The sequence below is a fragment of the Crinia signifera genome, chromosome 6, assembly GCF_055691185.1.
Source record: "Crinia signifera chromosome 6, ASM5569118v1, whole genome shotgun sequence".
Lineage (NCBI taxonomy): Eukaryota > Metazoa > Chordata > Amphibia > Anura > Myobatrachidae > Crinia > Crinia signifera.
Window position 1 is genome coordinate 222,315,996 of NC_139222.1, and position 25,440 is coordinate 222,341,435.

General features: G+C 44.3%; 2 protein-coding genes across 2 annotated transcripts in view; both read left to right on the forward strand.

Moving 5' to 3' along the window:
• SUPV3L1 (Suv3 like RNA helicase) overlaps positions 1-23,302 on the forward strand; it is a 44,667-nt gene extending 21,365 nt beyond the window's left edge. Inside the window, exons 9-15 of the mRNA XM_083148951.1 lie at positions 10,881-11,061; positions 11,765-11,858; positions 17,085-17,304; positions 17,534-17,614; positions 18,409-18,585; positions 21,772-21,920; positions 22,833-23,302. Coding sequence (XP_083005077.1) covers positions 10,881-11,061; positions 11,765-11,858; positions 17,085-17,304; positions 17,534-17,614; positions 18,409-18,585; positions 21,772-21,920; positions 22,833-23,241 — 1,311 coding nt within the window. The 3' untranslated portion in view covers positions 23,242-23,302. The remainder of the gene's footprint in view (positions 1-10,880; positions 11,062-11,764; positions 11,859-17,084; positions 17,305-17,533; positions 17,615-18,408; positions 18,586-21,771; positions 21,921-22,832) is intronic.
• Positions 3,878-5,938, forward strand: LOC146007401 (uncharacterized). The gene is made up of 2 exons (XM_083145751.1): positions 3,878-4,602; positions 4,687-5,938. The coding sequence occupies exons 1-2, from the start codon at positions 4,559-4,561 to the stop codon at positions 5,936-5,938; spliced, it is 1,296 nt and encodes a 431-aa protein (XP_083001877.1). The 5' UTR covers positions 3,878-4,558.
• Positions 23,303-25,440: the final 2,138 nt, after the last annotated feature.

Genomic DNA, 25,440 nt, shown 5'->3' on the forward strand with positions numbered 1-25,440 from the left:
GCAATGCCTCACATGTGACCAAAAAATACCATTTGGGTGCATGGCAGGACTCAGAAGGGAAGGAGTGATTTTTGGATTTTGCAGCTCAGATTCTGGTGTAATTTTGGTGGGTGCTATGTTGCATTAGCAAGACCCCCCAAGCACCAATACAGTGGAACCCCCCCACAAGTGACCCCATTTTGCAAACTACACCCCTCAGGGAATTCATCTAGGGGTATAGTGTACATTTCAAACCCCCAGGGGTTTCACCAATTTTGATACAACTGGGCAGTGAAAATGAAAAATTACATTTTTTTACACAAAAATGCAGTTCTGGCTCAAAATTTTTCATTTTCATAAGGTATGAAGGAGAAAAAGCACCCCAAAATCTGTGCCCCAATTTCTCCCGAGTATGGCAATGCCTCATATGTGACCAAAAAATACCAGTTGGGTGCATGGCAGGACTCAGAAGGGAAGGAGTGATTTTTGGTGGTGGAATGTTGGTGGGTGCTATGTCGCATTAGCAAGACCCCCAAAGCACCAATACAGTGGAACCCCCCCACAAGTGACCCCATTTTGCAAACTACACCCCTCAGGGAATTCATCTAGGGGTATAGTGTACATTTCAAACCCCCAGGGGTTTCACCAATTTTGATACAACTGGGCAGTGAAAATGAAAAATTACATTTTTTTTACCCAAAAATGCAGTTCTGGCTCAAAATTTTTCATTTTCAGAAGGTATGAAGGAGAAAAAGCACCCCAAAATCTGTGCCCCAATTTCTCCCGAGTATGGCAATGCCTCATATGTGACCAAAAAATACCAGTTGGGTGCATGGCAGGACTCAGAAGGGAAGGAGTGATTTTTGGTGGTGGAATGTTGGTGGGTGCTATGTCGCATTAGCAAGACCCCCAAAGCACCAATACAGTGGAACCCCCCCACAAGTGACCCCATTTTGCAAACTACACCCCTCAGGGAATTCATCTAGGGGTATAGTGTACATTTCAAACCCCCAGGGGTTTCACCAATTTTGATACAACTGGGCAGTGAAAATGAAAAATTACATTTTTTACACAAAAATGCAGTTCTGGCTCAAAATTTTTCATTTTCACAAGGAATGAAGGAGACAAATCACCCCAAAATCTGTGCCCCAATTTCTCCCGAGTACGGCAATGCCTCACCTGTGACCAAAAAATACCATTTGGGTGCATGGCAGGACTCAGAAGGGAAGGAGTGATTTTTGGATTTTGCAGCTCAGATTCTGGTGGAATTTTGGTGGGTGCTATGTGGCATTAGCAAGACCCCCGAAGCACGGTGAAATGATGAACCTAATAATCCATAGATGTGTGGTATATTTTAAAACACTCCTTTATACATAGGCCGGGTTTGTCGGGGCAAGTTTCACAGTGGAAAATAGTTTCCTTTCTTATTCCCTTTTTATAGCAAACTTTGCACCTTTTTTGTGTCCTGCCCTTTCTTGCAGTGGAGGGGATTTCGTTCGGAAAATGCTGCCCTGGTACAATACGGGGGCCAGTACTAGAAGTACTGGGGCCCTCTGCCTGCTGGTTCCCAAATACTAGGCCCTTTATGACTTCCTCTTGAAAGTGCATAAATGTCCCCCTCTGGCCGGTAGAACGGAATAGCACGTAAGCGTTATACAGTGCCATCTGGATGATATACACGGCCAGCTTCTTGTACCAGATTTTTGTTTTCCGCAGGGCACTGTACGGCTTCAGTACCTGATCTGAAAGATCCACTCCGCCCATGTACCTATTGTAATCCAGGATACAATTAGGTTTTGAGGTGTGGGTACTGGTACCTCGTACAGGGACGGAGGTGGTACTGTCTCCGTGAATTGTTGTCAGTATAAGGACATCCCTCTTGTCCTTATATTTGACCAACAACATATTTTCGGTGCATATTCCCCTGCTTTCACCCCTTCTCATTACTTGGGCAATGTGCGTTTTTGGGAGGCCTCTTTGGTTCTTGCGCACAGTACCGCAAGCTGCTGTACCTCTTGAACCAAGGGCCTTAAACAGGGGGATGCTGGTGTAAAAGTTATCCACATAGAGGTGATAACCTTTATCCAGGAAGGGGTGCACTAAATCCCAGACAATTTTTCCACTAACACCTACGAGGGAGGGGGGGCATTCTGGCGGTTCAATTCTTGAATCCTTCCCTTCATATACCCTAAACCTGTGGGTGTACCCTGAGGTGCTTTCACACAGCTTATACATTTTTATGCCATACCTTGCCCTCTTACTGGGAAGGTACTGGCGGAATTTAACCCTTCCTTTAAAATGTATAAGGGACTCGTCTATGCAAATGAATTTATCTGGGATGTACATCTCTTCAAATTTGGCACTGAAGTGATCAATGACCGGCCTGACTTTGAATAGCCGGTCAAAGGTGGGATCATCTCTGGGTGGGCACTGTGCATTATCGTTGTAATGCAAAAATTTAAGGATCGTCTCAAATCGAGCCCGGGGCATGGCCATACGGTAAAATGGGGTGCTGTACAGAACATCTGTACTCCAATATTGCCTAATTTCTGGCTTTTTTACTATGCCCATATGAAACACCAGACCCCAAAACGTCATCATCTCTACTGCATCTACAGGGGTCCACCTAGCAAATGATGACGTGGGGTTTTGAGCAATAAACTGCTGGGCATATAAATTAGTTTGGTCCACCATTAAATTTATAAAATCATCAGAGAAAAATAATTTGAAAAAGTCAATTTCTCTGAGACCTGTGGAATCAAATTGGCCAAAAACTCAGGAACCTGGGGCTCAAAATTGTCTGGCGGTGGGGTCCATACGAGATCAATTATTGGGGGGGGGGTCTCAGCTGCTCTACGGGGGCGTCTTTGAGGGGGTCCCTCATCACCAGAGGAGGAAGAGGAGCTTAAGGCGAATCCTTCAAATTCCCCGCTTGCATCACTGGCTGTGTCAGAGTCAGAAGCAAGCATGGCATATGCCTCCTCCGCTGAATACATTCTTCTGGATGACTGGGATGACATTTGGGATGCCATTTTTATTTTTGTGTTACTGGTAGTGAAATGTTTCAACACGTGTATAGTGTAGGGGGGGGTACAAACTTTATTTCAACCCGGGGGGTATGTAGTGTGTAGTGTGTTTAAAAGGTTAAAAAAAAAAAGGTCCTGCGCCAAAAATTGAGCACAGATGTTGGTCAGTAACGTCCGTCACTGAACAGCGCTCAAAGGCAACAGGAATTTGATCAAAAAAAAAAAAAAATAGATCAACCCTGTGCCGAAAAAGATGATCAGTGATGTACGTCACTGATCAGCGCACAGTGGCCACAGGACACCCACAAAATCAGTGTGTAAAAAAAAAATTAAAAAAAGACCCCACAGCACACACAAAAAAAAAAAAAAAGGTGATCAGTGATGCGACACTGATTACCAGTGAGGGGCAGCAGGTGCACAACCTTTTATGCAACTGGCAGGTATATATAAAAAAAAAAACAACCTCTGCACCCCCAAAAAGTTGCTGATCACCTCAGATATAGTGATCAGCACAAAAGGCGGGGGCAGCAGACACAAAATTTAGCACTCTCTATCACTCTCTGTCACTATCTCTCTATCTCTCACTATCTATCACTATGACACTGCAGCAGCAGCACTGACAGTTATATATATGAAAAATAACCCCTGCACCCCCAAAAAGTTGCTGGGGGTGCACAAAAGGGGGGCAGCAGACACAAAATATAGCAGTCTCTATCACTCTCTGTCACTATCTCTCTATCTCTCACTATCTATCACTCTATGACACTGCAGCAGCAGCACTGACAGGTATATATATATATATATTTCTTCTACGATCCCATGGCAGCCATCACATTGGGATATCGCCCCTTTCCTTGAGTTAGACAGGTTACTTTTTTCCCAGGCTCCTCCCCCTTGGGTATATATCCCTGCTCCTCCCCTCTCCTGGTGTCTTTTTTTCCTGTCTCCTTGTTAGTTAAGGCAGGAAGGTTACTTTTATTTTTGGCTCACCTTTTAGATACAGGGATCACTCAGGGGGTTGCAGCTTGGGAGCGTGACCCTTAATAGGGTGCCTGTCCATGCCATCAGGAGTACAGTAGCGGGCGTCTGTAGCTCCTCTCTCCTTCATAGCACCAGCACTAGCGCTTGCAGCGTGTGCACTCTCCGGCAGGGATTGCTGACTGAGAGGAGAAAGTTGTTAAACTCCAGCGTGAGCTACAAGCGCGGACGCCGGGATTGGACTACAGGAGCCAGAATCCCTTGCGTCGCGTCTTCCTGCCGCGTACTTCCGGTTTCGGCAGTACGCGCAGAAACTACAGGTCCCATGTTCCTTTGCGCTATCGCGCACTTCCGGTACGCCGGGCGGCGTTTGCACGCTTCCAGCGCGCTCTGCTTGAATAAAAGAGGCAGAATGTCAGTGTCTGCTGTGAGGCAAAGCAGCAGCAGTGGAGTTCTGACAAAGCGGCTGTAAGGTAGGACGATGGGTTACTTCTGCTATCAGCATCTGTAAAACGCAGTGTGTGTATACATACCTTATGGGTTTTTTATGTTGCTGCAGATAGTGGTGTTGTGAGATGGATCTGCCTTCCCCCAGTAGAGGAAACAGTGCCCCTGTGAGGTGAGCCTTATACGTTTTTGTGATAGGGAGTTTTAGAAAATTTTATTTCAGATTAGTAATAGGGGTTTTTTATTGTTGTTATAGTGTGCCTTCTGAACCAAAGAAAAAAGTTGCTAAGAAGAAGCATACAGAAATACGCTGCATGGCTTGTGATAGAGTGATTGATGCTGCACTTGACAAAACTATATGTGAGAGCTGTGAACCACAGCCGGAAGCCCCTGATAATCAGTCTATAATGCTGGAGAAATTGATGGACTGGATGAAAAAATCCTTTGTGGCTAAAGAGGATGAACACCAAGGGTCTAAGAGAACTAGAGACCAGGCAGAATTGGAGTATGAAGGAAATGATACCTCTGATGATGGGGAGGAATTTAAAGATGGCTCTGATGAACCAGGGGAGATTAAAGAGGATAATAGAGTATTCAATTTTGAAACAGTAGAATATGTGCTGAAACATATTTATAAATCGATGAATTATAAAGAGACTGTCACACCCATAGAAGGGGCCGATTTATTATTTGAGGACAGATCCAAGAAGGGTCGTTCCTTCCCGGTTCATCGTGTTATGAAGGAGACTATTGTGAAGGAATGGTCAAATTTGGAAAAGAAACAAGGAAAGTTATTCCGTATTGATAAAATGTATCCTATAAAGGATGAGGAATGTCTTAAGTGGTGTGGTATACCCAAGATAGATGCCGCAGTGGCAGAGGTGACTTCACGCACTACATTACCATTGGAAGATGGAGCCTCATTCCGGGATCCAATGGATCGAAGAATGGAAGGTTCATTGAAGAAACTGCACCTTTCCACAGCGGTATCCCTGAAGTCAGGGGTAGCGATGGCCTCAGTTACAAGGGCGGTGAGGATGTGGTGTACTACACTTCATACGGACTTAGAGGAGAAGATCTCTAGACAGTACATCATGAAGAATCTAGAAGTGATTCAAAGGGCTGTTGAATTTCTTTGTGAAATGTCTTTAGATGTGACCTCCTTTGCGGCCAGATCTATGGCAGCAGGGGTAGCAGCAAGGAGGGCTCTATGGTTGCGATCCTGGTCAGCTGATTCTCATTCTAAAAACCGTCTGGTCTCGTTACCGTTTGAAGGATCATTTCTCTTTGGCACCAAGCTAGATGCCCTGATTCACAGGCTCACGGGGGGCAAGTCCCTAAAGCTTCCCCAGGATAAAAGGAATAAATTCCCGTATCCAAGTACCTACAAGCAAAACTTTAGAGATGCCAAAGCATACAGGCCGGGTAGGCCGTACAGTCAGAGAGGCTCCTTTTCCAGCTCCAGACAGTCCTTTCGGCAGAATTATAGGAGAGGTGGAAGACAATGACAACCAGCTATTTCCCCCGGTGGGAGCCCGTCTGGCCCAGTTTCCACAGGTATGGGACATTTCAATTCAGGACAGATGGGTACAGAGGATAATTCGAGAGGGTTACTCTTTGGAATTCAACCAGACTCCCACCACAGATTTTTTCCAGAGGTCAAGAAAACCCAGGTCGGCACTAGAGTCAAGAGAGTTAGAGAAAATTCTAACCAATTTACTGTCCATAGAAGCAGTGGAGACGGTGCCAAGGAACCAGTGGGGGAAAGGGATGTACTCCAATTTGTTCCTCGTAGAGAAGAATACGGGGGGGTTCAGAACTATTATAGATCTGAGAAGACTGAATCGATTCTTAATAGTGAGGAAGTTTCGTATGGAGACCATGAGAACCATTACGGCAGGAATAAGAAAGGGGGACTTCATGGTGTCCCTGGACCTAAAAGATGCCTACTATCATGTTCCAGTACATCAGCTGCATCGGAAGTACCTCAGGTTTTGCATAAAAGGGAAGCATTACCAATTTACGTGTCTACCCTTCGGGCTTGCGGCCTCTCCGAGGGTCTTCACGAAAGTGTTAGTAACTCTGGTGGCACTATTAAGAAGAAAAGGGATTCTCATTTGGCCGTATTTAGACGACATACTCATAGCAGCTCCATCCGAACAGGTGCTCACACATCACGTGCAGATTGTGATCGACTGTTTACAGAGGCACGGGTGGCTAGTGAATCGTCAGAAGAGTCAGTTGACGCCCACACAGAGAATCAAGTTTCTGGGGGTAATAATAGACTCAAGAAAGTTCGAAATATCGCTATCAGAAGAAAGGTGCAGAAAGGTCAGGGGGCTGTCGGACTCAATTGCAAAGACAAGAGTGACATCCTTGAAAGAATGCACAAGATTACTAGGGATGATGTCTTCCACAATAGGGGTCATTCCATGGGCTCAATGGAGAATGAGAGAGTTACAGTGGGCAATCCTGTCACTTCTAAAGAAAAGGGTGTCCATAACAAAGAAGATAAATCTGTCTTCAGAAGCAAGAAGGTCTCTACACTGGTGGGCCAGAGAAGCTTTGGAAGACAAGACGACATCTCTCCAGTCACCAAGATTCCGGTTAATCACAACCGACGCGAGTCAGCTAGGTTGGGGAGCTCATTGCGAAGGAGAGACAATTCAAGGCACGTGGAAGGCGAAAGAGAGTGCAAACTCGTCAAACTGGCGAGAGGCAGAGGCCGTATGGAGAGCGATAAGAAACTTTTCCCAGACGATCATAGGGACACATTTAAGAATCTTCTCCGACAATACCTCGGTGGTTGCCTATATAAATCACCAGGGGGGAACCAGGAGCAAGTCACTTATGACAGTACTCTCAAGGATACTGTCTTGGGCGGAAGAGAACGTGGAGTCGTTAACAGCCATTCATGTCCCAGGGGAGCAGAACATACTGGCAGATTTCCTCAGCCGAAACAAAGTGCACCCAGGGGAATGGGAGCTGAATGGAGGAGTCTTCAGAGAGGTGACCAGCCGTTTTTGGGTGCCGGAAGTAGATCTAATGGCGACACACTTAAACAAGAAGGTGAACAGATTCTTCTCCAGATACTCTCTTCCCCAGACAGCAGCGATAGATGCTTTCTCCGTACAGTGGACGTGCAGTTTGGGGTACGTGTTTCCCCCATTTCCACTAATTCCCAAGGTTCTAAAGAAGATAATGGACGAGGGGACGGAAGTGATAATCATTCTTCCCTTTTGGCCCCGGAGGGCATGGTTTACAACAGTGCTGAGAATGGCAGTTCAAGAACCTTGGACATTGCCGGTGGTTCCAGAACTCCTGATGCAGGGGCAGCTGCTACATCCAGATCCCGCAGGGTTAGCTTTGACGGCGTGGAGATTGAGCGGGGCCATCTGAGGCAGAAGGGTCTTTCGGACCAAGTTATTTCTCTGTTGCTCCAAGCAAGAAAGAAGATTTCGTCTGTGGCTTATTATAGGGTCTGGCGAGCGTTTCTCAACTGGAGAGGGTCGATGGAGGCAATACAGGAAGTTACAACTGCTGAGGTTTTACAATTCCTTTACAAGGGGTTTGCAGATGGTCTGGCTAATTCAACATTGAAGGTTCAGATTTCAGCCTTAAGTGTCCTATTAGAGAGAAGACTGGCGGAAGAACAACTGATTATTAGGTTCGGGAATGCGATCAAGAGGATGAGACCTCCAATTAGATCTCTGGTAGCCTCCTGGGACCTAAATCTAGTATTAAAAGCTCTGATGAGTCCACCTTTTGAGCCGTTAGCAGAAATCTCGTTAAAGCACTTGAATTAGAAGACCGTATTTTTAGTCGCCATCACCTCAGCGAGAAGAGTTAGTGAACTCCAAGCGCTATGGGCAGAGGAGCCATATCTGAAGATTCTTCCTGATAAAATTGTTCTTAGAACCAATCCTCATTTTCTCCCCAAAGTCATTTCTGAATTTCATTTGAACCAAGAAATTTCACTGCCAACGTTTTATCCAGAACCCAAGAGTGAGGAAGAGATGGTCTTACACAATTTGGATGTAGTAAGGAGTATTACTACTTATTTGAAGAGAACGGAGGAAATCAGGAAGACAAAGAGTTTATTTATAATCCCTGAGGGGTCAAGGAAGGGATTGACTCCTACGAAGCAAACCATTTCAAGATGGATCAGGGAGATCATTGTATTCGTGTACAAGTTGGAAGGAAAAGAAGTTCCAGCGATTGTCACGGCACACTCTACAAGGGCTACGTCGACTTCGTGGGCTTTGAAGGCGAAGGCGTCGATAAAGGACTTATGTGACGCTGCTACTTGGTCCTCAGTTCATACGTTCTCTAGACATTATGAAATAAATGTGTCTGTTCCTCAATTTGGGGATCAAGTATTACATGGTGTGATGGATAATTAAAAGAATTATAACTTGACTGGGCCCTCCCGTGTATTTAGCTTTGGTGTTCCCAATGTGATGGCTGCCATGGGATCGTAGAAGAAAACATCGGATTATGCTTACCGATAATTCCTTTTCTTCCTAGAGACCATGGCAGCCATTATTTGCCCTCCCTTATGTTCTTTTTTCCCAGAGAGGAAGGAGACACTCGAAAAGACACCAGGAGAGGGGAGGAGCAGGGATATATACCCAAGGGGGAGGAGCCTGGGAAAAAAGTAACCTGTCTAACTCAAGGAAAGGGGCGATATCCCAATGTGATGGCTGCCATGGTCTCTAGGAAGAAAAGGAATTATCGGTAAGCATAATCCGATGTTATATATATAAAAAATACCCTGCGCCCCCAAAAAGTTGCTGATCAGTTAATTTATACTGATCAGCACAAAAGGGGGGGCAGCAGTCAGTTATATAAAAAATATATAGCACAATCTGTCACTATCTCTCTATCTCTCTCTCTCTATCTCTCTCTATCTCTCTATCTATAACTCTATTACACTGCAGCAGCACAAAATATAGCACTCTCTGTCACTAGGCCTCTCTATCTCTCTCTCTCTCTCTATCTCTCTATCTAATAACTCGCAGCAGCACAACACAGCACAGGATGTCACAGGATGTCACAGGATGTCACAAGAATAAGCAAGATCCAGGCAGTGATCAGGTAAGTATTTAGAGGGGTTCTGGTCAGTATATCGCGGCAGCTGGGTACGGTGACCGCACTGCACGCAATTCCAGATCGGAATGGCGTCTGCAGTGCAGTCACCGTTAGTTTAAACCCCCCTCCATGGCTGTGATTGGTTCGTCGGTCCGACGAACCAATCACGGCCTTTGGGGGCGGGGTGAGGTGGGGTGACACCAGTGTCACCCTTACACCCCGCGGTGATTGGTGCTGTACTTTACAGCACCAATCACCTCCGATCCCGTGTCACCGGCGAACGTTATTCGCCGGTGACACAGAAAACGCTGTAATTGGCTGTTCACACTGAACAGCCAATCACAGCGATCGCCGACGGGGGGGCGGCATCGCAGCCCCCCCTGGGCATGCAGGGACATGTCTGCTGTCAGGGACAGCAGACATCGTCCCTCTGTCACTGCGTCTCTAGACGCAGTGACAGTTAGAAGTCATGACGTATATATACGTCATGTGTCGGGAAGTACTTCCCGGCCATGACGTATATATACGTCAAATGTCGGGAAGGGGTTAATAAAACATGAGAACATATAATTGTTTGTGTTGTATTAGTTTAAGCATACTGTGTTTGTCTAGTGTTGTGACTTAGATGAAGCTCAGAACACATTTTATGACCAATTTATGCCGAAATCCAGGTAATTCCAAAGGGTTCACTACTTTTTCTTGCAATTGTATGAAATGCAATTGCACAGTTCCATTAAACTGATCATCGAAGGCAGAAGACCTTTCCAATAAATCCATTCATTTTTTTTTAGTGTGTGTGTGTTCTATACACTTCAACATTCATTCATAATGCCTACAATCTTTCCTAATATTTTTCCAATTTCATTCTTTTTAATTATTTTTAATTCTGGCTTAGTAGATAGATGTTTCACTGCACAGTAGTCTCCAGCGTAGGTGAAGCTGGACTCCCTTATAGTTTACAAATGATTATACAATGCAGATGCTCTTTGTATAATGTGCTAGTGAGTAGATTATAATTGGTTTGAGCCTCTAGAGCAGTGGTTCTCAACCTTGGTCCTCAAGGACCCCCAACAGTGCATGTTTTCCATATCACCCGGCAGGTGCACTCATTATTCACTGACACATTTTATAAGCTCACAGGTGGAGCTAATTATTTCACCTGTGATTCTGTGTGGAGACCTGGAAAACGTGCGCTGATGGGGGGGTTACTGAGGTTGAAAACCACTGCTTTAGATGTTTGCCACTTTGGTTTACAAATTCATCAACTGAAAAGAAGCCAGTGATAAGAACTGTCCAATACCAGAGTATTTAGTGTAATAAGATAAATTACACAGTCATTTGTTTGTTTATTTCTTTTAGGTGAGGAATTATGAAAGACTGACACCCATTAAGATCTTGGATCATGCACTTCAGTCACTGGATAATCTCCGCCCTGGAGACTGCATTGTTTGCTTCAATAAGAACGATATCTATTCTGTGAGTCGGCAGATTGAGGCTCGGGGATTGCAGTGTGCTGTAATTTATGGCAGCTTACCCCCAGGTAACACCGGTTCATGTACATGCCTGACTTTCTGTTGGATTTTGATTGTGTTAAGGTGCATACACACGGGGGAGATAGCAATAGCTCAGTGTCTCCTTTTCATCAGCGACCAGAGATGGTCGCTGCTGAAAGGGAACCTCTGCCGGTGGTGCCGCAGAGGTAATCAGCTGGTCGCAGGAGCAAGCTCCTGTGACCAGCGATTAGAATGGGGCTGAAAACGGCAGCGCGCACCCAGCGATTTATTGCCCGGGCACACTCCCATCACTGGCAATGTGGTCGCCAGCTACCATATTCCCAGCGATATCGACCCCGTGTGTACACGGCTTTAGATTTGGGTGAGTTGTGTTCAAACTGAAATCTAAGTTGTTGTGTAAACATATAGCAGCCAGTATTTACCTTGCACAGAAACAGTATAACTCCCCCCAATCTAACGCTCTCTGTACATTGAATTTGCCCCACCTGCAGTGCAGCATGGTTTTGCCCTTTACAGAGAGCATTTGCATTTGCCATCCATGCTGAATCAGGACTATAGTGTGGTATTTAGTGTTCACTTATTTGACTTGAACATTTGGGTACGCTTAGACTGTTCTATCTCATATCATACTATTCTAGATTTTACACCACTTCTTCTGGTCCCTTTTAAAAACCATAAAGGGGTATTGGACTGTACAATGTTTTCTTAACCATCTTCCTGTTCTTTTAGGGACAAAACTTGCTCAGGCAACAAAATTTAATGACCCAAATGATCCATGTAAAATTCTGGTGGCCACAGATGCTATTGGAATGGGACTGAATTTGTGAGTATGATGATGCTTTGTCCATTATTTATCTTTTCAATATGAGCAATGATTAACCCAGGAGTGTAACTTACTAACCGTTATGGCGCTTAAATATGTACATTGGTTTATGTTACAGGAGCATTCTTTGCTCTGTTGTGCTGGTATTGCATTGTACTGCAAGCAGTTACCTAAACTACTTAAACCAGACATGTCCAAACTATGGCCCTGCAGCTGTTGTGAAACTACAAGTCACATCATACCTTGCCACAGTTTTACTATTAGGGAATGCTAAAACTATGGCAAGGCATGCTGGGATGTGTAGTTTCACAACAGCTGGAGGGCCACAGTTTGGACATGTCTGACTTAACCCATTCTTTCCAATGACTTTCTGCTTCAGGCCAGGAGGACACATATTGAACACAGGAATTGCATTGCAGAATGAGGGTTGCTAACCACATGGTCATGGCTGCACTTGTGGGCTATTATTGTGTTGCGCACCAGTCCATTCGCAGACTTGTGTTATGGTACTAGAGTGTGTTTTATTTGTGACTCGGAAAGTCTTCTTTTTTTTTTTTTTCTTTTTTTTTTTTTTTAATCTCCTTATTTTCTCTTAAATGTAAAAAAAATTTTCACTTATTCTTGGTATTAAAAGGATAAGTGACATTAAATATAATGGGGAAGGCATCTTGCAAAGCTGAGGGCAGGTGTAGGACAGAAACCTATTTTTTGCCTTCATCTGCATTTGTAAATAAGTTATTTTATTTGTAATAACTTGTGCTTACTCGAACATTTTGTTGTGGCAGTACGATATAGATCTTCCCCTGTTGTGTTGATAGCCCTGACAAAGTTGGAAAACCATGTTTTTATTATGCTATGTGCCGTCCCCTGGGCCTCCCCCTCATACTGGGACTTGGCGAACCACAACTGTAAAAAGAATGTTACAATAAATACACAGACACATAGAAAAGTACAGCTTTATTATCATCCCTTTTACACCACACATTCACGAAATTCAGTCTTAAATTTTTCATGTTATTTCAGTACTTTTTCAAATTAACTTTTGGAATATTTGAATTCAGAACATTTTTTAACAATTGCTGTGGTCGCCTGGACAGGTCCACATAAAATTCTCTAACAAGAAGAAAGGAAATGGTCGAGATAGAGAAGAGTATACCACATTTAAATGGAATTAATCATTATTAAGTATTAAATACAGTATGCTATGTTCCAACTTCAAGGGGTTTGAGGGTCACCTTGCAGTTGTCCTATTGAGCTGAAATTTTGCACATCCCATTTTTTGTTGTGGATTGGAACAGGAATAGGGGGACCAGCAAAATTTTAACTTTTGGAAAATTCCCTATTGCTAAGGGCCACCCTTCTAATCTATATATGTTTAGTGTCCATGTGAAATACTACTATCTGTTGGCAGCAAGTGAAACTACATCTACTAGCTTTGGAAGCATTCGCTTTGAGCGGGCTTACGTGTGTTTATATATAATTTGGGTACTTGTTTCCTAGCACGGCCACAATCTTATGGATCGTGTACCTTAAGTTAAGGTACACGATCCACACGATGGACCCGATTTCCTTTGAAAACAGGTCCATGTTGCCGGCATAGGTACAAAATCGGGGGCATCGCGTCGGTGGGGACCATTAACATTGGTCCCGACGCGACCGACGCGATGCCCCCGATTTCCCCATAGGCTTCAATGTTAAAATATTTTTTAACATTGAAATCGTGAGTATCGCGACGGTCTTGTGCCATTATAATGGCACAAGATGAGATGGACTTGATTAAGTCCATCTCACCTTTAAAAAAATTTGAAAAATGTGAAATGGGCCAATATGACCCATTTCACATTATAGATGTCCCCGTCGTCACCCCACGATAGACGCCAACCCGAAGCGTGGCGAGCGCAGCGAGCCCGCGAGGGGCGGTGGTGCGCGTCCTCCGACCTTTTCATTCCCCTACTATCCACTAGGGCGTGGAGTGCGAGCCTAGCGAGCCCCGTGAGGGGACACAGATACCTTCACAGGTAAACGCGTCCCTTCGCGGGCTTCACAGGTATCCGCGTCCCCTCGCGGGGCTCGCCACGCTTCGGGCTCGGTGGCTCGCTGCGCTCGCCACACTATTCTATTCTCACTCCACGCCCTAGTGGATAGTAGGGGAATGAAAAAGTCGGAGGACGCGCACCGCCCCGTCTATCGTGGGGTGGGGTTTACGTCGTTAAATTTGGGGGTCTAGGGAATATTTTACATTGAATCCAATGTAAAATCGGGTCCCAGGGACCCGATTTACATTTCATTCAATCAAAAAATTGGGTCGGTCGCGTCGATCGCATCGCATGCGACCAAATCGCATGCGATCGACCCGATTTTTCCGACACGACCACCCCGATGTAAATCGGTGTGGCCGTGCTAGGAAACAAGTACCATAATTTGTGTGTATGTAGCTCATATTAAATAGGGATAAGATCTTGGTACCAGGTCCAGAAAAAAAATTATGAGCGCACTCCCTTCTTTAAACATAAACAGCACTCTCATTTAGCAGCATGTATTGGCTACGGAAGTCCATATATTCCTTGTGTCGGCAGTAGTGACCCACGGCCACTGCAACCAAACACTGCTTTTGTCCTCCGGTGCTCCTGCCATTACTGTTGCTTTGATGATGATTTAATTGTGTACAATTTTCTTTGGTACTTCTGTATTATCTGGGCTCCCATGTTAAATGCACCCCATTTTTTCATACCCCTACTATCCAACTACGCATGGAGTTGATTTTATATAGTGTGGCGAGCCCGCGAGGGGCGGCGGTGCGCGTCCTCCGACCTTTTCATTCCCCTACTATCCACTAGGGCGTGGAGTGAGAATAGAATAGTGTGGCGAGCGCAGCAAGGGGACACGGATACCTTCACAGGTAAACGCGTCCCTTCGCGGGCTTCACAGGTATCCGCGTCCCCTCGCGGGGCTCGCTGCGCTCGCCACGCTTCGGGCTCGGTGGCTCACTGCGCTCGCCACACTATTCTATTCTCACTCAACGCCCTAGTGGATAGTAGGGGAATGAAAAGGTCGGACGCGCACCGCCGTCCCTCGCGGGCTCGCTGCGCTCGCCACGCTTCGGGTTGGCGTCTATCGTGGGGTGGGGTTTACGTCGTTAAATTTGGGGGTCTAGGGAATATTTTACATTGAATCCAATGTAAAATCGGGTCCCAGGGACCCGATTTACATTTCATTCAATCAAAAAATCGGGTCGAAAATCGGGTCGGACGCGTCGATCGCATCACATGCGACCAAATCGCATGCGATGCGATTGACCCGATTTTTCCGACACGACCACCCCGATTTAAATCGGTGTGGCCGTGCTAGGAAACAAGTACCATAATTTGTGTGTATGTAGCTCATATTAAATAGGGATAAGATCTCGGTACCAGGTCCAGAAAAAAAATTATGAGCGCACTCCCTTCTTTAAACATAAACAGCACTCTCATTTAGCAGCATGTATTGGCTACGGAAGTCCATATATTCCTTGTGTCGGCAGTAGTGACCCACGGCCACTGCAACCCAAACACTGCTTTTGTCCTCCGGTGCTCCTGCCATTACTGTTGCTTTGATGATGATTTAATTGTGTACAATTTTCTTTGGTACTTCTGTATTATCTGGGCTCCCATGTTAAATGCACCCCATTTTTTCATACCCCTACTATCCAACTACGCATGGAGTTGATTTTATATAGTGTGGTGAGCGCAGTGAGCCCCGCAAGGGGGTGCGGTCTCATAAGAAAAAACGGGAGCCCAGATATTACATAAGTACCTTTTTTTTTTCTTTTTACTAAAGCAAAGCTGATTACGTGTTTTCTGAGCACTTGGCATAGGGTTATAATTAACATTGCCTATTTTGTTTTTGTTTTAAGCTGTGTTATGCAAAAATAAATATTTCTTTGTGTAGTATCTCACACTGCTTACACAGGAGAAGGGCATAGGTCCCTAGAAATTCCACAATAGGATTCCATAACTGAACACACAATCCTTATCAGAGATGACGTCACAGCAGGGAAATGCACAGAGGGTTAGATGGCAAACCTCAGGCAGCAGTTCAGCTAAAGGCTGAATAATGTGACATTCCACACGTGGTTGCTGCTTCACAGAGCTCCCAATGCTATTGTGCTGCTGCTGCCCGCGAACTCTACATTCTGTTTAATGATTAGCGAAACTGTGCCGGGTGTGTGAGGGGTTGGCTCCTGCAGAAGTTCCTTTTTTAAGAACGATCCCTGGGTTCTATTTACTTTGTTGCTAATGCTGCAGGGATTGTCTTGGGAACTTTTGCTATAAAATAGATTTGTTATGCGTTTCACCTTCTTACTAGTTTGTATCCATGTTTCCATTTGTCCCTGCCCTGCTTGGTGGCCTGAATAACCGCTCATCCAAAAACCGTTTTTGCTGTTCCATATATTGTGGCCACTTATTCTATAAATTAGTTCAAATGAATACTCGTGCCATGCCTTTGCCACATGGAAGCTGAGATGTCTATGTAGCAGGGATCACGTTGTCTGAAAGGGAAAGTGCTTACCCTGATGTATGACTATGGGAACCAGAACAGGGGAGGAGGCTTAGTGGTGCTGCTTTATTTTAAATAGAGCACCTGGCTCTAGTCTGATGTCATCAGGCGCTGGGGGGTTTGTTCCTTATCCGGCCCTGTCCCTGATCGCCATTTTTTTTTTTTTTTTACCGGTGCTGCAGGTCTCCAACTTTCTAAGCGAAGACCAGCAAGCGGCGCAGAAAATTAGAAGGTTGGAGACACAGCTGACATACATCATGGGAGAACGCATAGCCTCATTGTGGGAGAACGCACTCCCATAATGGATGCAACAATAATAATACATGGTACCGTTACAGGACCGGCTTCACCACGATAATATGGTGAAGCGGGACCTGTCAATTAAGGAACGTTACAATCACTGCTACATCTACCCCATTATGTGCAAGGTGATAATGCACCAGCCAATTCTATCCAATATGTAAATTGACAGTTAGGAGTTGATTGGCTGGAGCATTATCACCTTGCACATAACAATCTTTGCGGGGATAGATACCACTTCTCCAAGTGTCATACATTTACCCCTGTGTGAGTTAGTTTAAGCACTATATAATTAAAATGATCGGTTCTAGTGCCCAAATTACCTATATGCGTTCCAGAGGATCTCTGCTAGAGCTAATAAGTGCTATATATTTTTTTCTTTGTTTCTAGGAGTATAAAAAGGATCATATTCAATTCCTTGATTAAACCAACAGTCAATGATAAGGGAGAAAAAGAGATTGATATTATATCCACATCCCAGGCCCTTCAGATTTCAGGACGAGCCGGCAGGTTCAGCTCCATATTTAAGGAAGGAGAAGTTACCACCATGCTACAGGATGACCTTGTGCGACTGAAGGACATTCTGAGCAAGCCCGTCTCTGAGATACAGGTGCAGTAGTCCTAAAAGCAATCCTTAAAGACCTGTGGTACACAAGTTATTCTGAATGGTGGCACTTAAAGAATTCTGAATGGGAAATGTGTCCTTGCTGTCTTTAGTTTGTCACAGAAGAGAACCCTGCATACAGCAATGTCACAGCTGAATCATATAAACTTATATTAGAACCTATTGTTACGGTATGCTACCAGCTGACGATGACCATATTTCTGTCTGTCTTTAGGCTGCAGGCTTGCATCCCACCGCAGAACAAATTGAAATGTTCGCTTATCACCTGCCTGATGCTACTCTGTCCAACCTCATAGTAAGTATCCATGCAGAGTCCATGTCTTGTATTATACAGGTTGAGTCTCCCATATCCGTAGATCCGTTATCCGAAATATTCCAAAAACCGTGGTGGTGTATGTTTTTTTTTTTGGGGGGGTTGTTATCTGTTCTTTTTTGTTTTTCTTTCCCCCTGCCCCTTTTTTCATACTTACCAAGTCCCCCCGATACAGCGGCATTCAGGATCATCTTCAGCCGTCCCAGGAGTGCATTGCATGAGCGCACCGGTGACGTCATTGGCAAACTCCCGCAATACACTCCTGGGACCGCTAAAAAGGATTCTTAAGGCCTCCGTGGACGCCGGGGGACACTGGAGATCGTGGGACCATTGGGGCATCACCAGGGGTCCAGGTAAGTATTTAAAAAAAAAATATTCCAAAAACCGTAAATATCCCTTATCCAACATATCTCGTGGACTGAGCAATTAGAATAAGGGATACTAGACCTGTATTCCTTTCATAGGTAACATCAACATTTAATAGAGATCTCAAGTGCTGTATATTATTTAGCATTTGAGCATTTACCTGTTCCCTATTTTACACTCCTTATTTTTGAAAGCAGTCCGCTCCCAACCGCTATTTACAATATTATTTTATGCTTTTCATTGACGATCTAAAGTAATTTATACAACTATGCATACGCATTGGGCATACCAGGAATAGCACCACTTTTGTCACAGGAAAGAAAATTAGAAAAACGGCGTATGCAAAAAAAAGTCCAGCATGGTTTGTGATAACCTCGTTTACACTATTTTTATTTCTTTTTTACTTTTAGGACATATTTGTGAGTCTCTCTCAGGTGGACGGGCGCTACTTCGTGTGCAATATTGAAGACTTTAAACTGATTGCCGACATGATCCAGCACATACCTCTAAACCTAAGAGCACGATATGTGTTCTGCACGGCTCCCATAAACCACAGTTTGCCATTTGTTTCTACTTCACTGCTAAGGGTGAGTGTCTCTTCTTATACCAAACCTAGTGGCACAGGTTATTAAAGGGTTAATTAGCTAGCTTCTTGACCAGATACGTTTTAGGAAGAACAAGAGTAACTTATTTGTTAGAGCATGCAAGTGAAATGCAAATCTGCATGGATTTATTTATTTTATTTTTTATTTATTTTTTCCCTTTCTTGTGTTATTTCTAACATAGTGTGTTTTTTATGGTTATTTTGCCGAAGTTAGATTATTTTTGGTATTAGAATTCTATTCTACTTATTGATTGAGTTTGTGAAATAGTGCAAAATTTGTGTTTGTGCTAATCGGAGCAGATATCTGATCCAGTAACTATTGCTTCTAAATTGGGACGTTGGACAGCACAGTAGTAATTATGCTATTGTAAAGCGCAACGGAATATGCTGCGCTATATAAGAAACTGTTAATAAATAAATAAATGTGACTACAGATGTGTCCTTATACGTCATTGCTGCAGTGTCGTCAAACAGCCCCTCTTGGTACACCAGGTCACGTGAGAACCTTCTAGCATTGGGCAAGGTTTTTGCTTTTTTTCTTAAGAAAATACATCTGAAGCTGGGTAAACACTATTGTGTGTAGCCATCGAGATCGTCAGGGTGCCGCCATTGGCAGTTGCATATACAGTTACTGTTGCTGGCCAAGACCAGTGATGGCATGGGGGGGCGGCAGGCTATACTGCGGATGCAATAGCATGGTCCCAGCTAGCAATGTCTCCTATCAGCCCTGATCAGGATCGACGAAGGATGTAAATGATAAAGCGCACATCATCAGCGCCATCAAGCTTAAACACTTGATGAAGATTAGGTTATAACGTACAGACCCGTCTGAAACAGCAAAATTGTTAAAAATATTGTCTAATGTGCCCCGCCGGGCCCTATTCAATGCTGTCTTCCCCGACAGCATTGAGCAGGGTATGTCGGCAGAACGAGCCAGACTTCACAAGCTGTCGGGCTTGTTCTGCCGAGAACGGCCGGAAAGTGACGAGCTGCCGGCTGCAGCTCGCCTGTTCCCGGCTGCAACTCGCGGCCACGCCTCCTTCTCGCTCCCAGGCAGGCGGGACATTGAATCCCGCCTGCATGTTCTCGGTCGAGCTGACCTCCACATTGAATACCCCCCTTAATCAGGACTAGGACGCATGAGGAGACTGTGCTGATTAATTTAATATGACACTTGTGTAAATGTGTAGCTGAGTCTCTGAATACAAATTCTGTACTCTGTATACAAACGATCACACACACTATACAAGTGTCCTATGTCGCATGAATCAGCAGAGTCTCCTTGCAATTAAGTCGTTAGCAGAGTTGCACATGACAGGGTGGCTCAGTCACACCAGGGATGTGGCGCTGTGTGGTGTATTGAGGTCAGATGACACATCTGTACATCATTGCTGTCCTCCCACCAAACAGACCCTCTGTGTGCCAGTTACATGACTCTGCTAGCATCAGGTGCCTTATTTACAACTTTTTTGCTGAAAAATGCAACACTTGTATATCTGTGTTTGACTAATGGGTCATACACACAGGTCAATTTCAGGGCTACTTCTAAGGGATCTAACTAGATTGCTTAGAAATTATGCGTGGCTCGCTCTGTGTATACCCCCACGCAACAGCGATATGCAGTTCCACGCATCACCATTGCCTGACTAGATGTATACTACATGCAGTATAAATCTAGTAAGTTCGCCAGTGTTCTCATGGTGAGGACACCTGGTATGCATAGATCGCTCAGCACACATTGCTGGTGCATTGCATGTGTGCCAGCGATGTGTTCTGAGCAATCTTTGCTGACTTACATCGCTTAGCACGTGGCTTCAGTTGCCCCGTGTGTGTGTGTGTGTGTGTGCGTGCTTTTTTGTGTGCGTGCATGCGTGTTTGTGCTCCTCATAAGTCTCTGAATCTGTATACAGAGTTCTACATTACAAAACCTGCAGCTTTTTTCGTATAAAATATCCTTTGTGCTTTAAAATACAGACTCTGTCACACACAAGTGGTGCTTATCAAATTAATCGGCAGAGTTTCCTGCTATAGTCTCATCAAGTTCTACACTGGCTGGAGGCAGGGAAATTTTGACTAAGCAATTTTACTTAGTCAAAATAGCGTTGTCGCTGCAGGAGATAAGCCGGCAGCCTGTGCGTAGAGCCAAATAGACACTGCTGCGTCTACTCAAAATATTCCTCCCTGCAGTGACTAGTTAGCGTTAGCGATGCTGTGGGGCTCTGCGTCGCTATCCCCTGCTGTGTACACATGGGGTGATTTAGGCAAACTTAAGCGATTTTGCTGTAGTCAAAATCGCTTAGAAGAATCGCCCCGACACTGGTAGAGTGGCACATGACCCGTCCTATCACACGGCATATAAAGGCTAGATCTATGAGGACCCATACAGTATATGTAGGAAATACAAATGCATCTGGTGATTTCTGTGGGGTCAGTGACACCCCCGACTGTACGTGAGCAGAAGCTTGGCAGTCCACTGTGTTTAGTTAGATAGATAGATATATCCATATCTAGATAGAGGCTTACCAATAACTTGTTAGTAAACAAACTTTTTTTTCCTAATTACTCATTACTAATTTTACTTCATTTGATTACGGCTGACCTTGTAACAGCATTAATAAACCTTTCAGGAGAGAATACCTTCCGGCTACATTGAGCCAGACAGAGTGCTTATCGTAAACTACCATTAGCGTTAATATGTTGCCAATAAAGATGGAGATGTAATTTTAATAATTATGGATGAATGAACATGATCTCAGTTTATGTTTTTTTTTCACTTTCTGAGACATCTCCATTTACATCTGATTAAATTCAGTAATAAAGAAAGTCCAGAATCCAGAGTTAGTAAGCGTGTACACTTGCCTACCAATAACTAGCCGTGTAATAGTGTCTCAACTGGTTCGGCTACATGAACAGTCTTACTACCTGATGGTGTAGGTTTTAAAGAACCACTCTTTGAAACCTCTGACTATTTCTGAATCTAGTTAGTAGACCCTAGTTCAAGGAATAATAAAGAAACGGAACCGATTTGGGAAAATCTGAGACTTGGGCATTCACAACTTGTCTACATTGCTATAACTGCAAATCTTTATTACAATTCTACGATGTGTTTTTTTTTAAAGCCATGTGTCATGGAATAATTTATATGTTTCTCCTATTGCTCTTTCCTTAGTTTGCCCGACAGTTCAGCAGGAATGAGCCGCTCACGTTCCAGTGGGTCTGTAAACATGTTAACTGGCCCATTTCCCCTCCTAAAACCATTAAAGATTTAATGCATCTCGAAGCTGTCCACGACATCCTCGATCTCTACCTCTGGTTAAGGTGAGTTCAGCCCCTGCTACAGTATATAATCATCTGACACTGTTTTGGAAATCTTCTTTTAATATATTGCAGGAGTGATCGCATGTGGTGGGACATTGCGATTGATTGCGAAGGGACATTGCACTTCGATGTCATCGCATAACTGTATGGGCAGCATTAGTGTTATAGGAGGCCTGTAGTGCAGCAGCACACCTACACGTATACAGGTCATTGTAGAAATGAATGGTTGTGGTACTAAAGTAGTTCTGGCCATACCTATTGTGTGATGTATAGGCTCCCCTTGATGTGTAACCAGACACTTGGGGCCTGACCCATGTTAGAAAGTAAAGCAAACACAGAAAGCAGCTGTGTCTGGAACAAATCCTGAGGCAAGGGGAGCAAATGGGGAAAGACACGCGTATAATGAATAATGGGGACATTGATTGCAATACGTTTTTGCAACAGCCAAATCTGTATAAAAGTTTCTGTTCTGTGAAAAAAATAGTATTTCCTGAATTTCCATAAGATAAGGAATTCATTTACAAGCAGTGATCATTCAGAGAGAATGCTGGCACATGATCTCTGTGACATACACGAATTGTATATAGATCATAAAGCAGATGCAGCTGTAGCTTATGTCCAGGGCTACTACAGTACAGTTATACCCCTTTCCCATAGCACAGATAACCCGGATCGGACCACACCGAACAACCCAGGTTGACCAACCTCGCATTTCGACCAGTGTTATAAGACGGGTTAAACCCAGGTCGCTCTCTGTATAATGGGCGACCCAGGTCTCATCTGAAAGCGCCGGACTGGATCTGGCGTTGCGATCTCTGGTTTTGCAATGTGAAAGATGTATTACAGTAGTGTCCACATGTTACCTTCAAGGATTTTACACTTAATCTTGTTCCCCCTCTATAACTTTTCCAGCTATCGCTTTATGGATATGTTCCCAGATTCAGACCTTGTCCGGTCGATACAGAGAGAGCTGGATACCATCATTCAGAGAGGAGTTTATAGCATCACTAAACTGATTGCCGCCTCCGAGAACAACGTTGCTCTTCAGGTCATCGACGAGCTCTCCACCAGTCACGGGACCATTTCAGATGAGAATCAACGATATGTGCATAGGAGAGGGAGATCAGCTAAGCAGATTCCGATGAATTCCGAGCAACAAAATACATCACTTACCTCACGATTGGTTCAGGATGGACTTCTTACGCCAGATATGTTAAAACAGTTGGAGAAAGAATGGTTGTCTCGTCAGTATAGACATGGGAACCAGAACAACTTTGTACATGAAATGGACATTTCAAAACCAACAAGAAAGAAGAAATAACACACTGAGCTACATACTATTTTAATATAAAAAAAATAAAAGACTTTATAGAGAAATCACATTGCTATAGTATTGTTGCATACATTTTGTCTTATGCACATTTGTGTGAATCCACAATTTAACACGTTTTACTTTTAAGCCATTTTCATAGTATCAACAAAGGGAGGCTACAGGGTCACACGTACCGTAAAGTCATTGTCAGTCTATGCTTTGTGCTACATAAAGGATTCGAGGCATGCACACACACAGTGCGATTTTGGCAAATTGACGATTTCGGCTAAGCAATTTTGTGTTACCAATGATAGACTGTGATCTAGTCAAAATTTCCTTACCTGCACAGTCTATCTATGCTAGGCAATACTGACTAAAGGGGTGTACACACGGTGCGATGATAGTGAAAATCACATGGAAGGTTAGCCAAAATCTCAGTGTTTGAACACAGTGAAGTGCGGGCCGGCTTCTGCTGTGTGCCTGCCGAATGTGTGTGTGTGTGTGTGTGACCTGGGATTTACCTTGTCACGGTGCAATATAGCGATTATCGCGTTAATACAGCATAGGGTTGCTGATCCTCTGTGTAACCTAAGAATCGTGCCGCAGTAAAATATAGCGATTGCTTGCCTTGGCTTAACATAGAATAATTGATCCAGTGTGTATCAAACCGAGAAATAATTTACAGGGTAGCCAATTCGGTGTCCACTAGTATTAACATTTTCACAGACACCCCAAATCATTGGGCTGATTGTGTCAGAATGTACTACTGTGGTGGTACACGCTCTTTGCCACTTACATTTGCTATTGCAATAACGGGCTGAAAATTTACTAACAGTCTGCAAAACCAAAGGCACTCTTGGCCAGGAATCTCCATATGACAGTCATTACTGATTGCAGAAAGTTCACACTGTTATACATATATAACATAACTGGATACAGTCATTCAAGTTGTCTAAAGCATCGAATCCATACAGTACAGTATATGGACTGTACTTCAGTATTGATTGACACTCACAGACATTGATGTAAATAACATTTATATTGCAGTTACTAACAATCTCCTCCCATAAATTCTACCAGGCCAACATAGAACATTGGTAATCTCTCCCCACAGTGAAGTGTGAACAGTTGGTTAAAAGACTGAGGTGTAGGCAATGCCCATGACAGCAAGAAGTCCAGATGGCTCGCCGTCGAGTATTCAACCCTCTCCCCTTCACTCGCTATTTCCACCTTGCCTGTTCCCTTAGGCGAGGTGGAAATGGCGAGAGTGGTTATTAAAACAGCGAGGCTCGCCACTAAATGCATTTGCAGTGGATCTCGCTGTTTAAGGGGATCCTTGCCGTCCTCTGTCATATCGAGGATTGTCCCTTACATTCCAAACGCAAAGGGGTTTGACAGTGAGGATCACTTGTTTTTGGCAAGGAAAAGCCATCCTCGCTGTACTAACACCCTCCCCAGCCGCATTAAATATCGCCATAAAGCTGGCCATACTTCAGAACGACTTTCATTACGACCTGATCGTATACACCAGGCATTCCCAACCATGGTCCTCAAGGCACACCAACAGTGCAGGTTTTGTAGATATCAAGGCTTGAGCACAGGTGACTTAATTAGTATCTGAGGGATTCTGATTAAACCATCGGTACTTATGTATTATCTGGGCTCCCATGTTAAATGCACCCCATTTTTTTATACCCCTACTATCCAACTACGCATGGAGTTGATTTTATATAGTGTGGCGAGCGCAGCGAGCCACCGTGCCCGAAGCGTGGCAAACGCAGCGAGCCCCGCAAGGGGACGCAGTCTCATAAGAAAAACGGGAGCCCAGATATTACATAAGTACCAAACCATCTGTGCTGAAGCCTGGATATCACTAAAACCTGCACTGTTGGTGTGCCTTGAGGACCGTGGTTGGGAAAGCCTGGTATACAGGTTGAACGAGCGATCGTATGTGCTTTAAAGCACATATGATTTGCTCACAACAGTAAGCCATCCCTACTGATCATATGCGCAGCACGTTTGATCATTAGAGCGACCTGTGACCTGTGTGGATCACACATCGTATCTATATTGCTCACGATGTGCAATTGTACGTTCGGGCCTGAGATCGTTCAGGTGTATGGTAAGCTTAAGAATTAAGGGACATTTTCCCCAATGTCCTCTTAATATATACACAATCTATCATTTACATCTCCAGTACTCCCATTA

Coding starts and splice junctions, on each gene's coding strand:
- LOC146007401 (XM_083145751.1), top strand. CDS start 4,559: ATGGATCTGCCTTCCCCCAGTAGAGGAAACAGTGCCCCTGTGAG. Junction 4,603..4,686: donor GGAAACAGTGCCCCTGTGAG/GTGAGCCTTATA, acceptor TTGTTGTTATAG/TGTGCCTTCTGAACCAAAGA.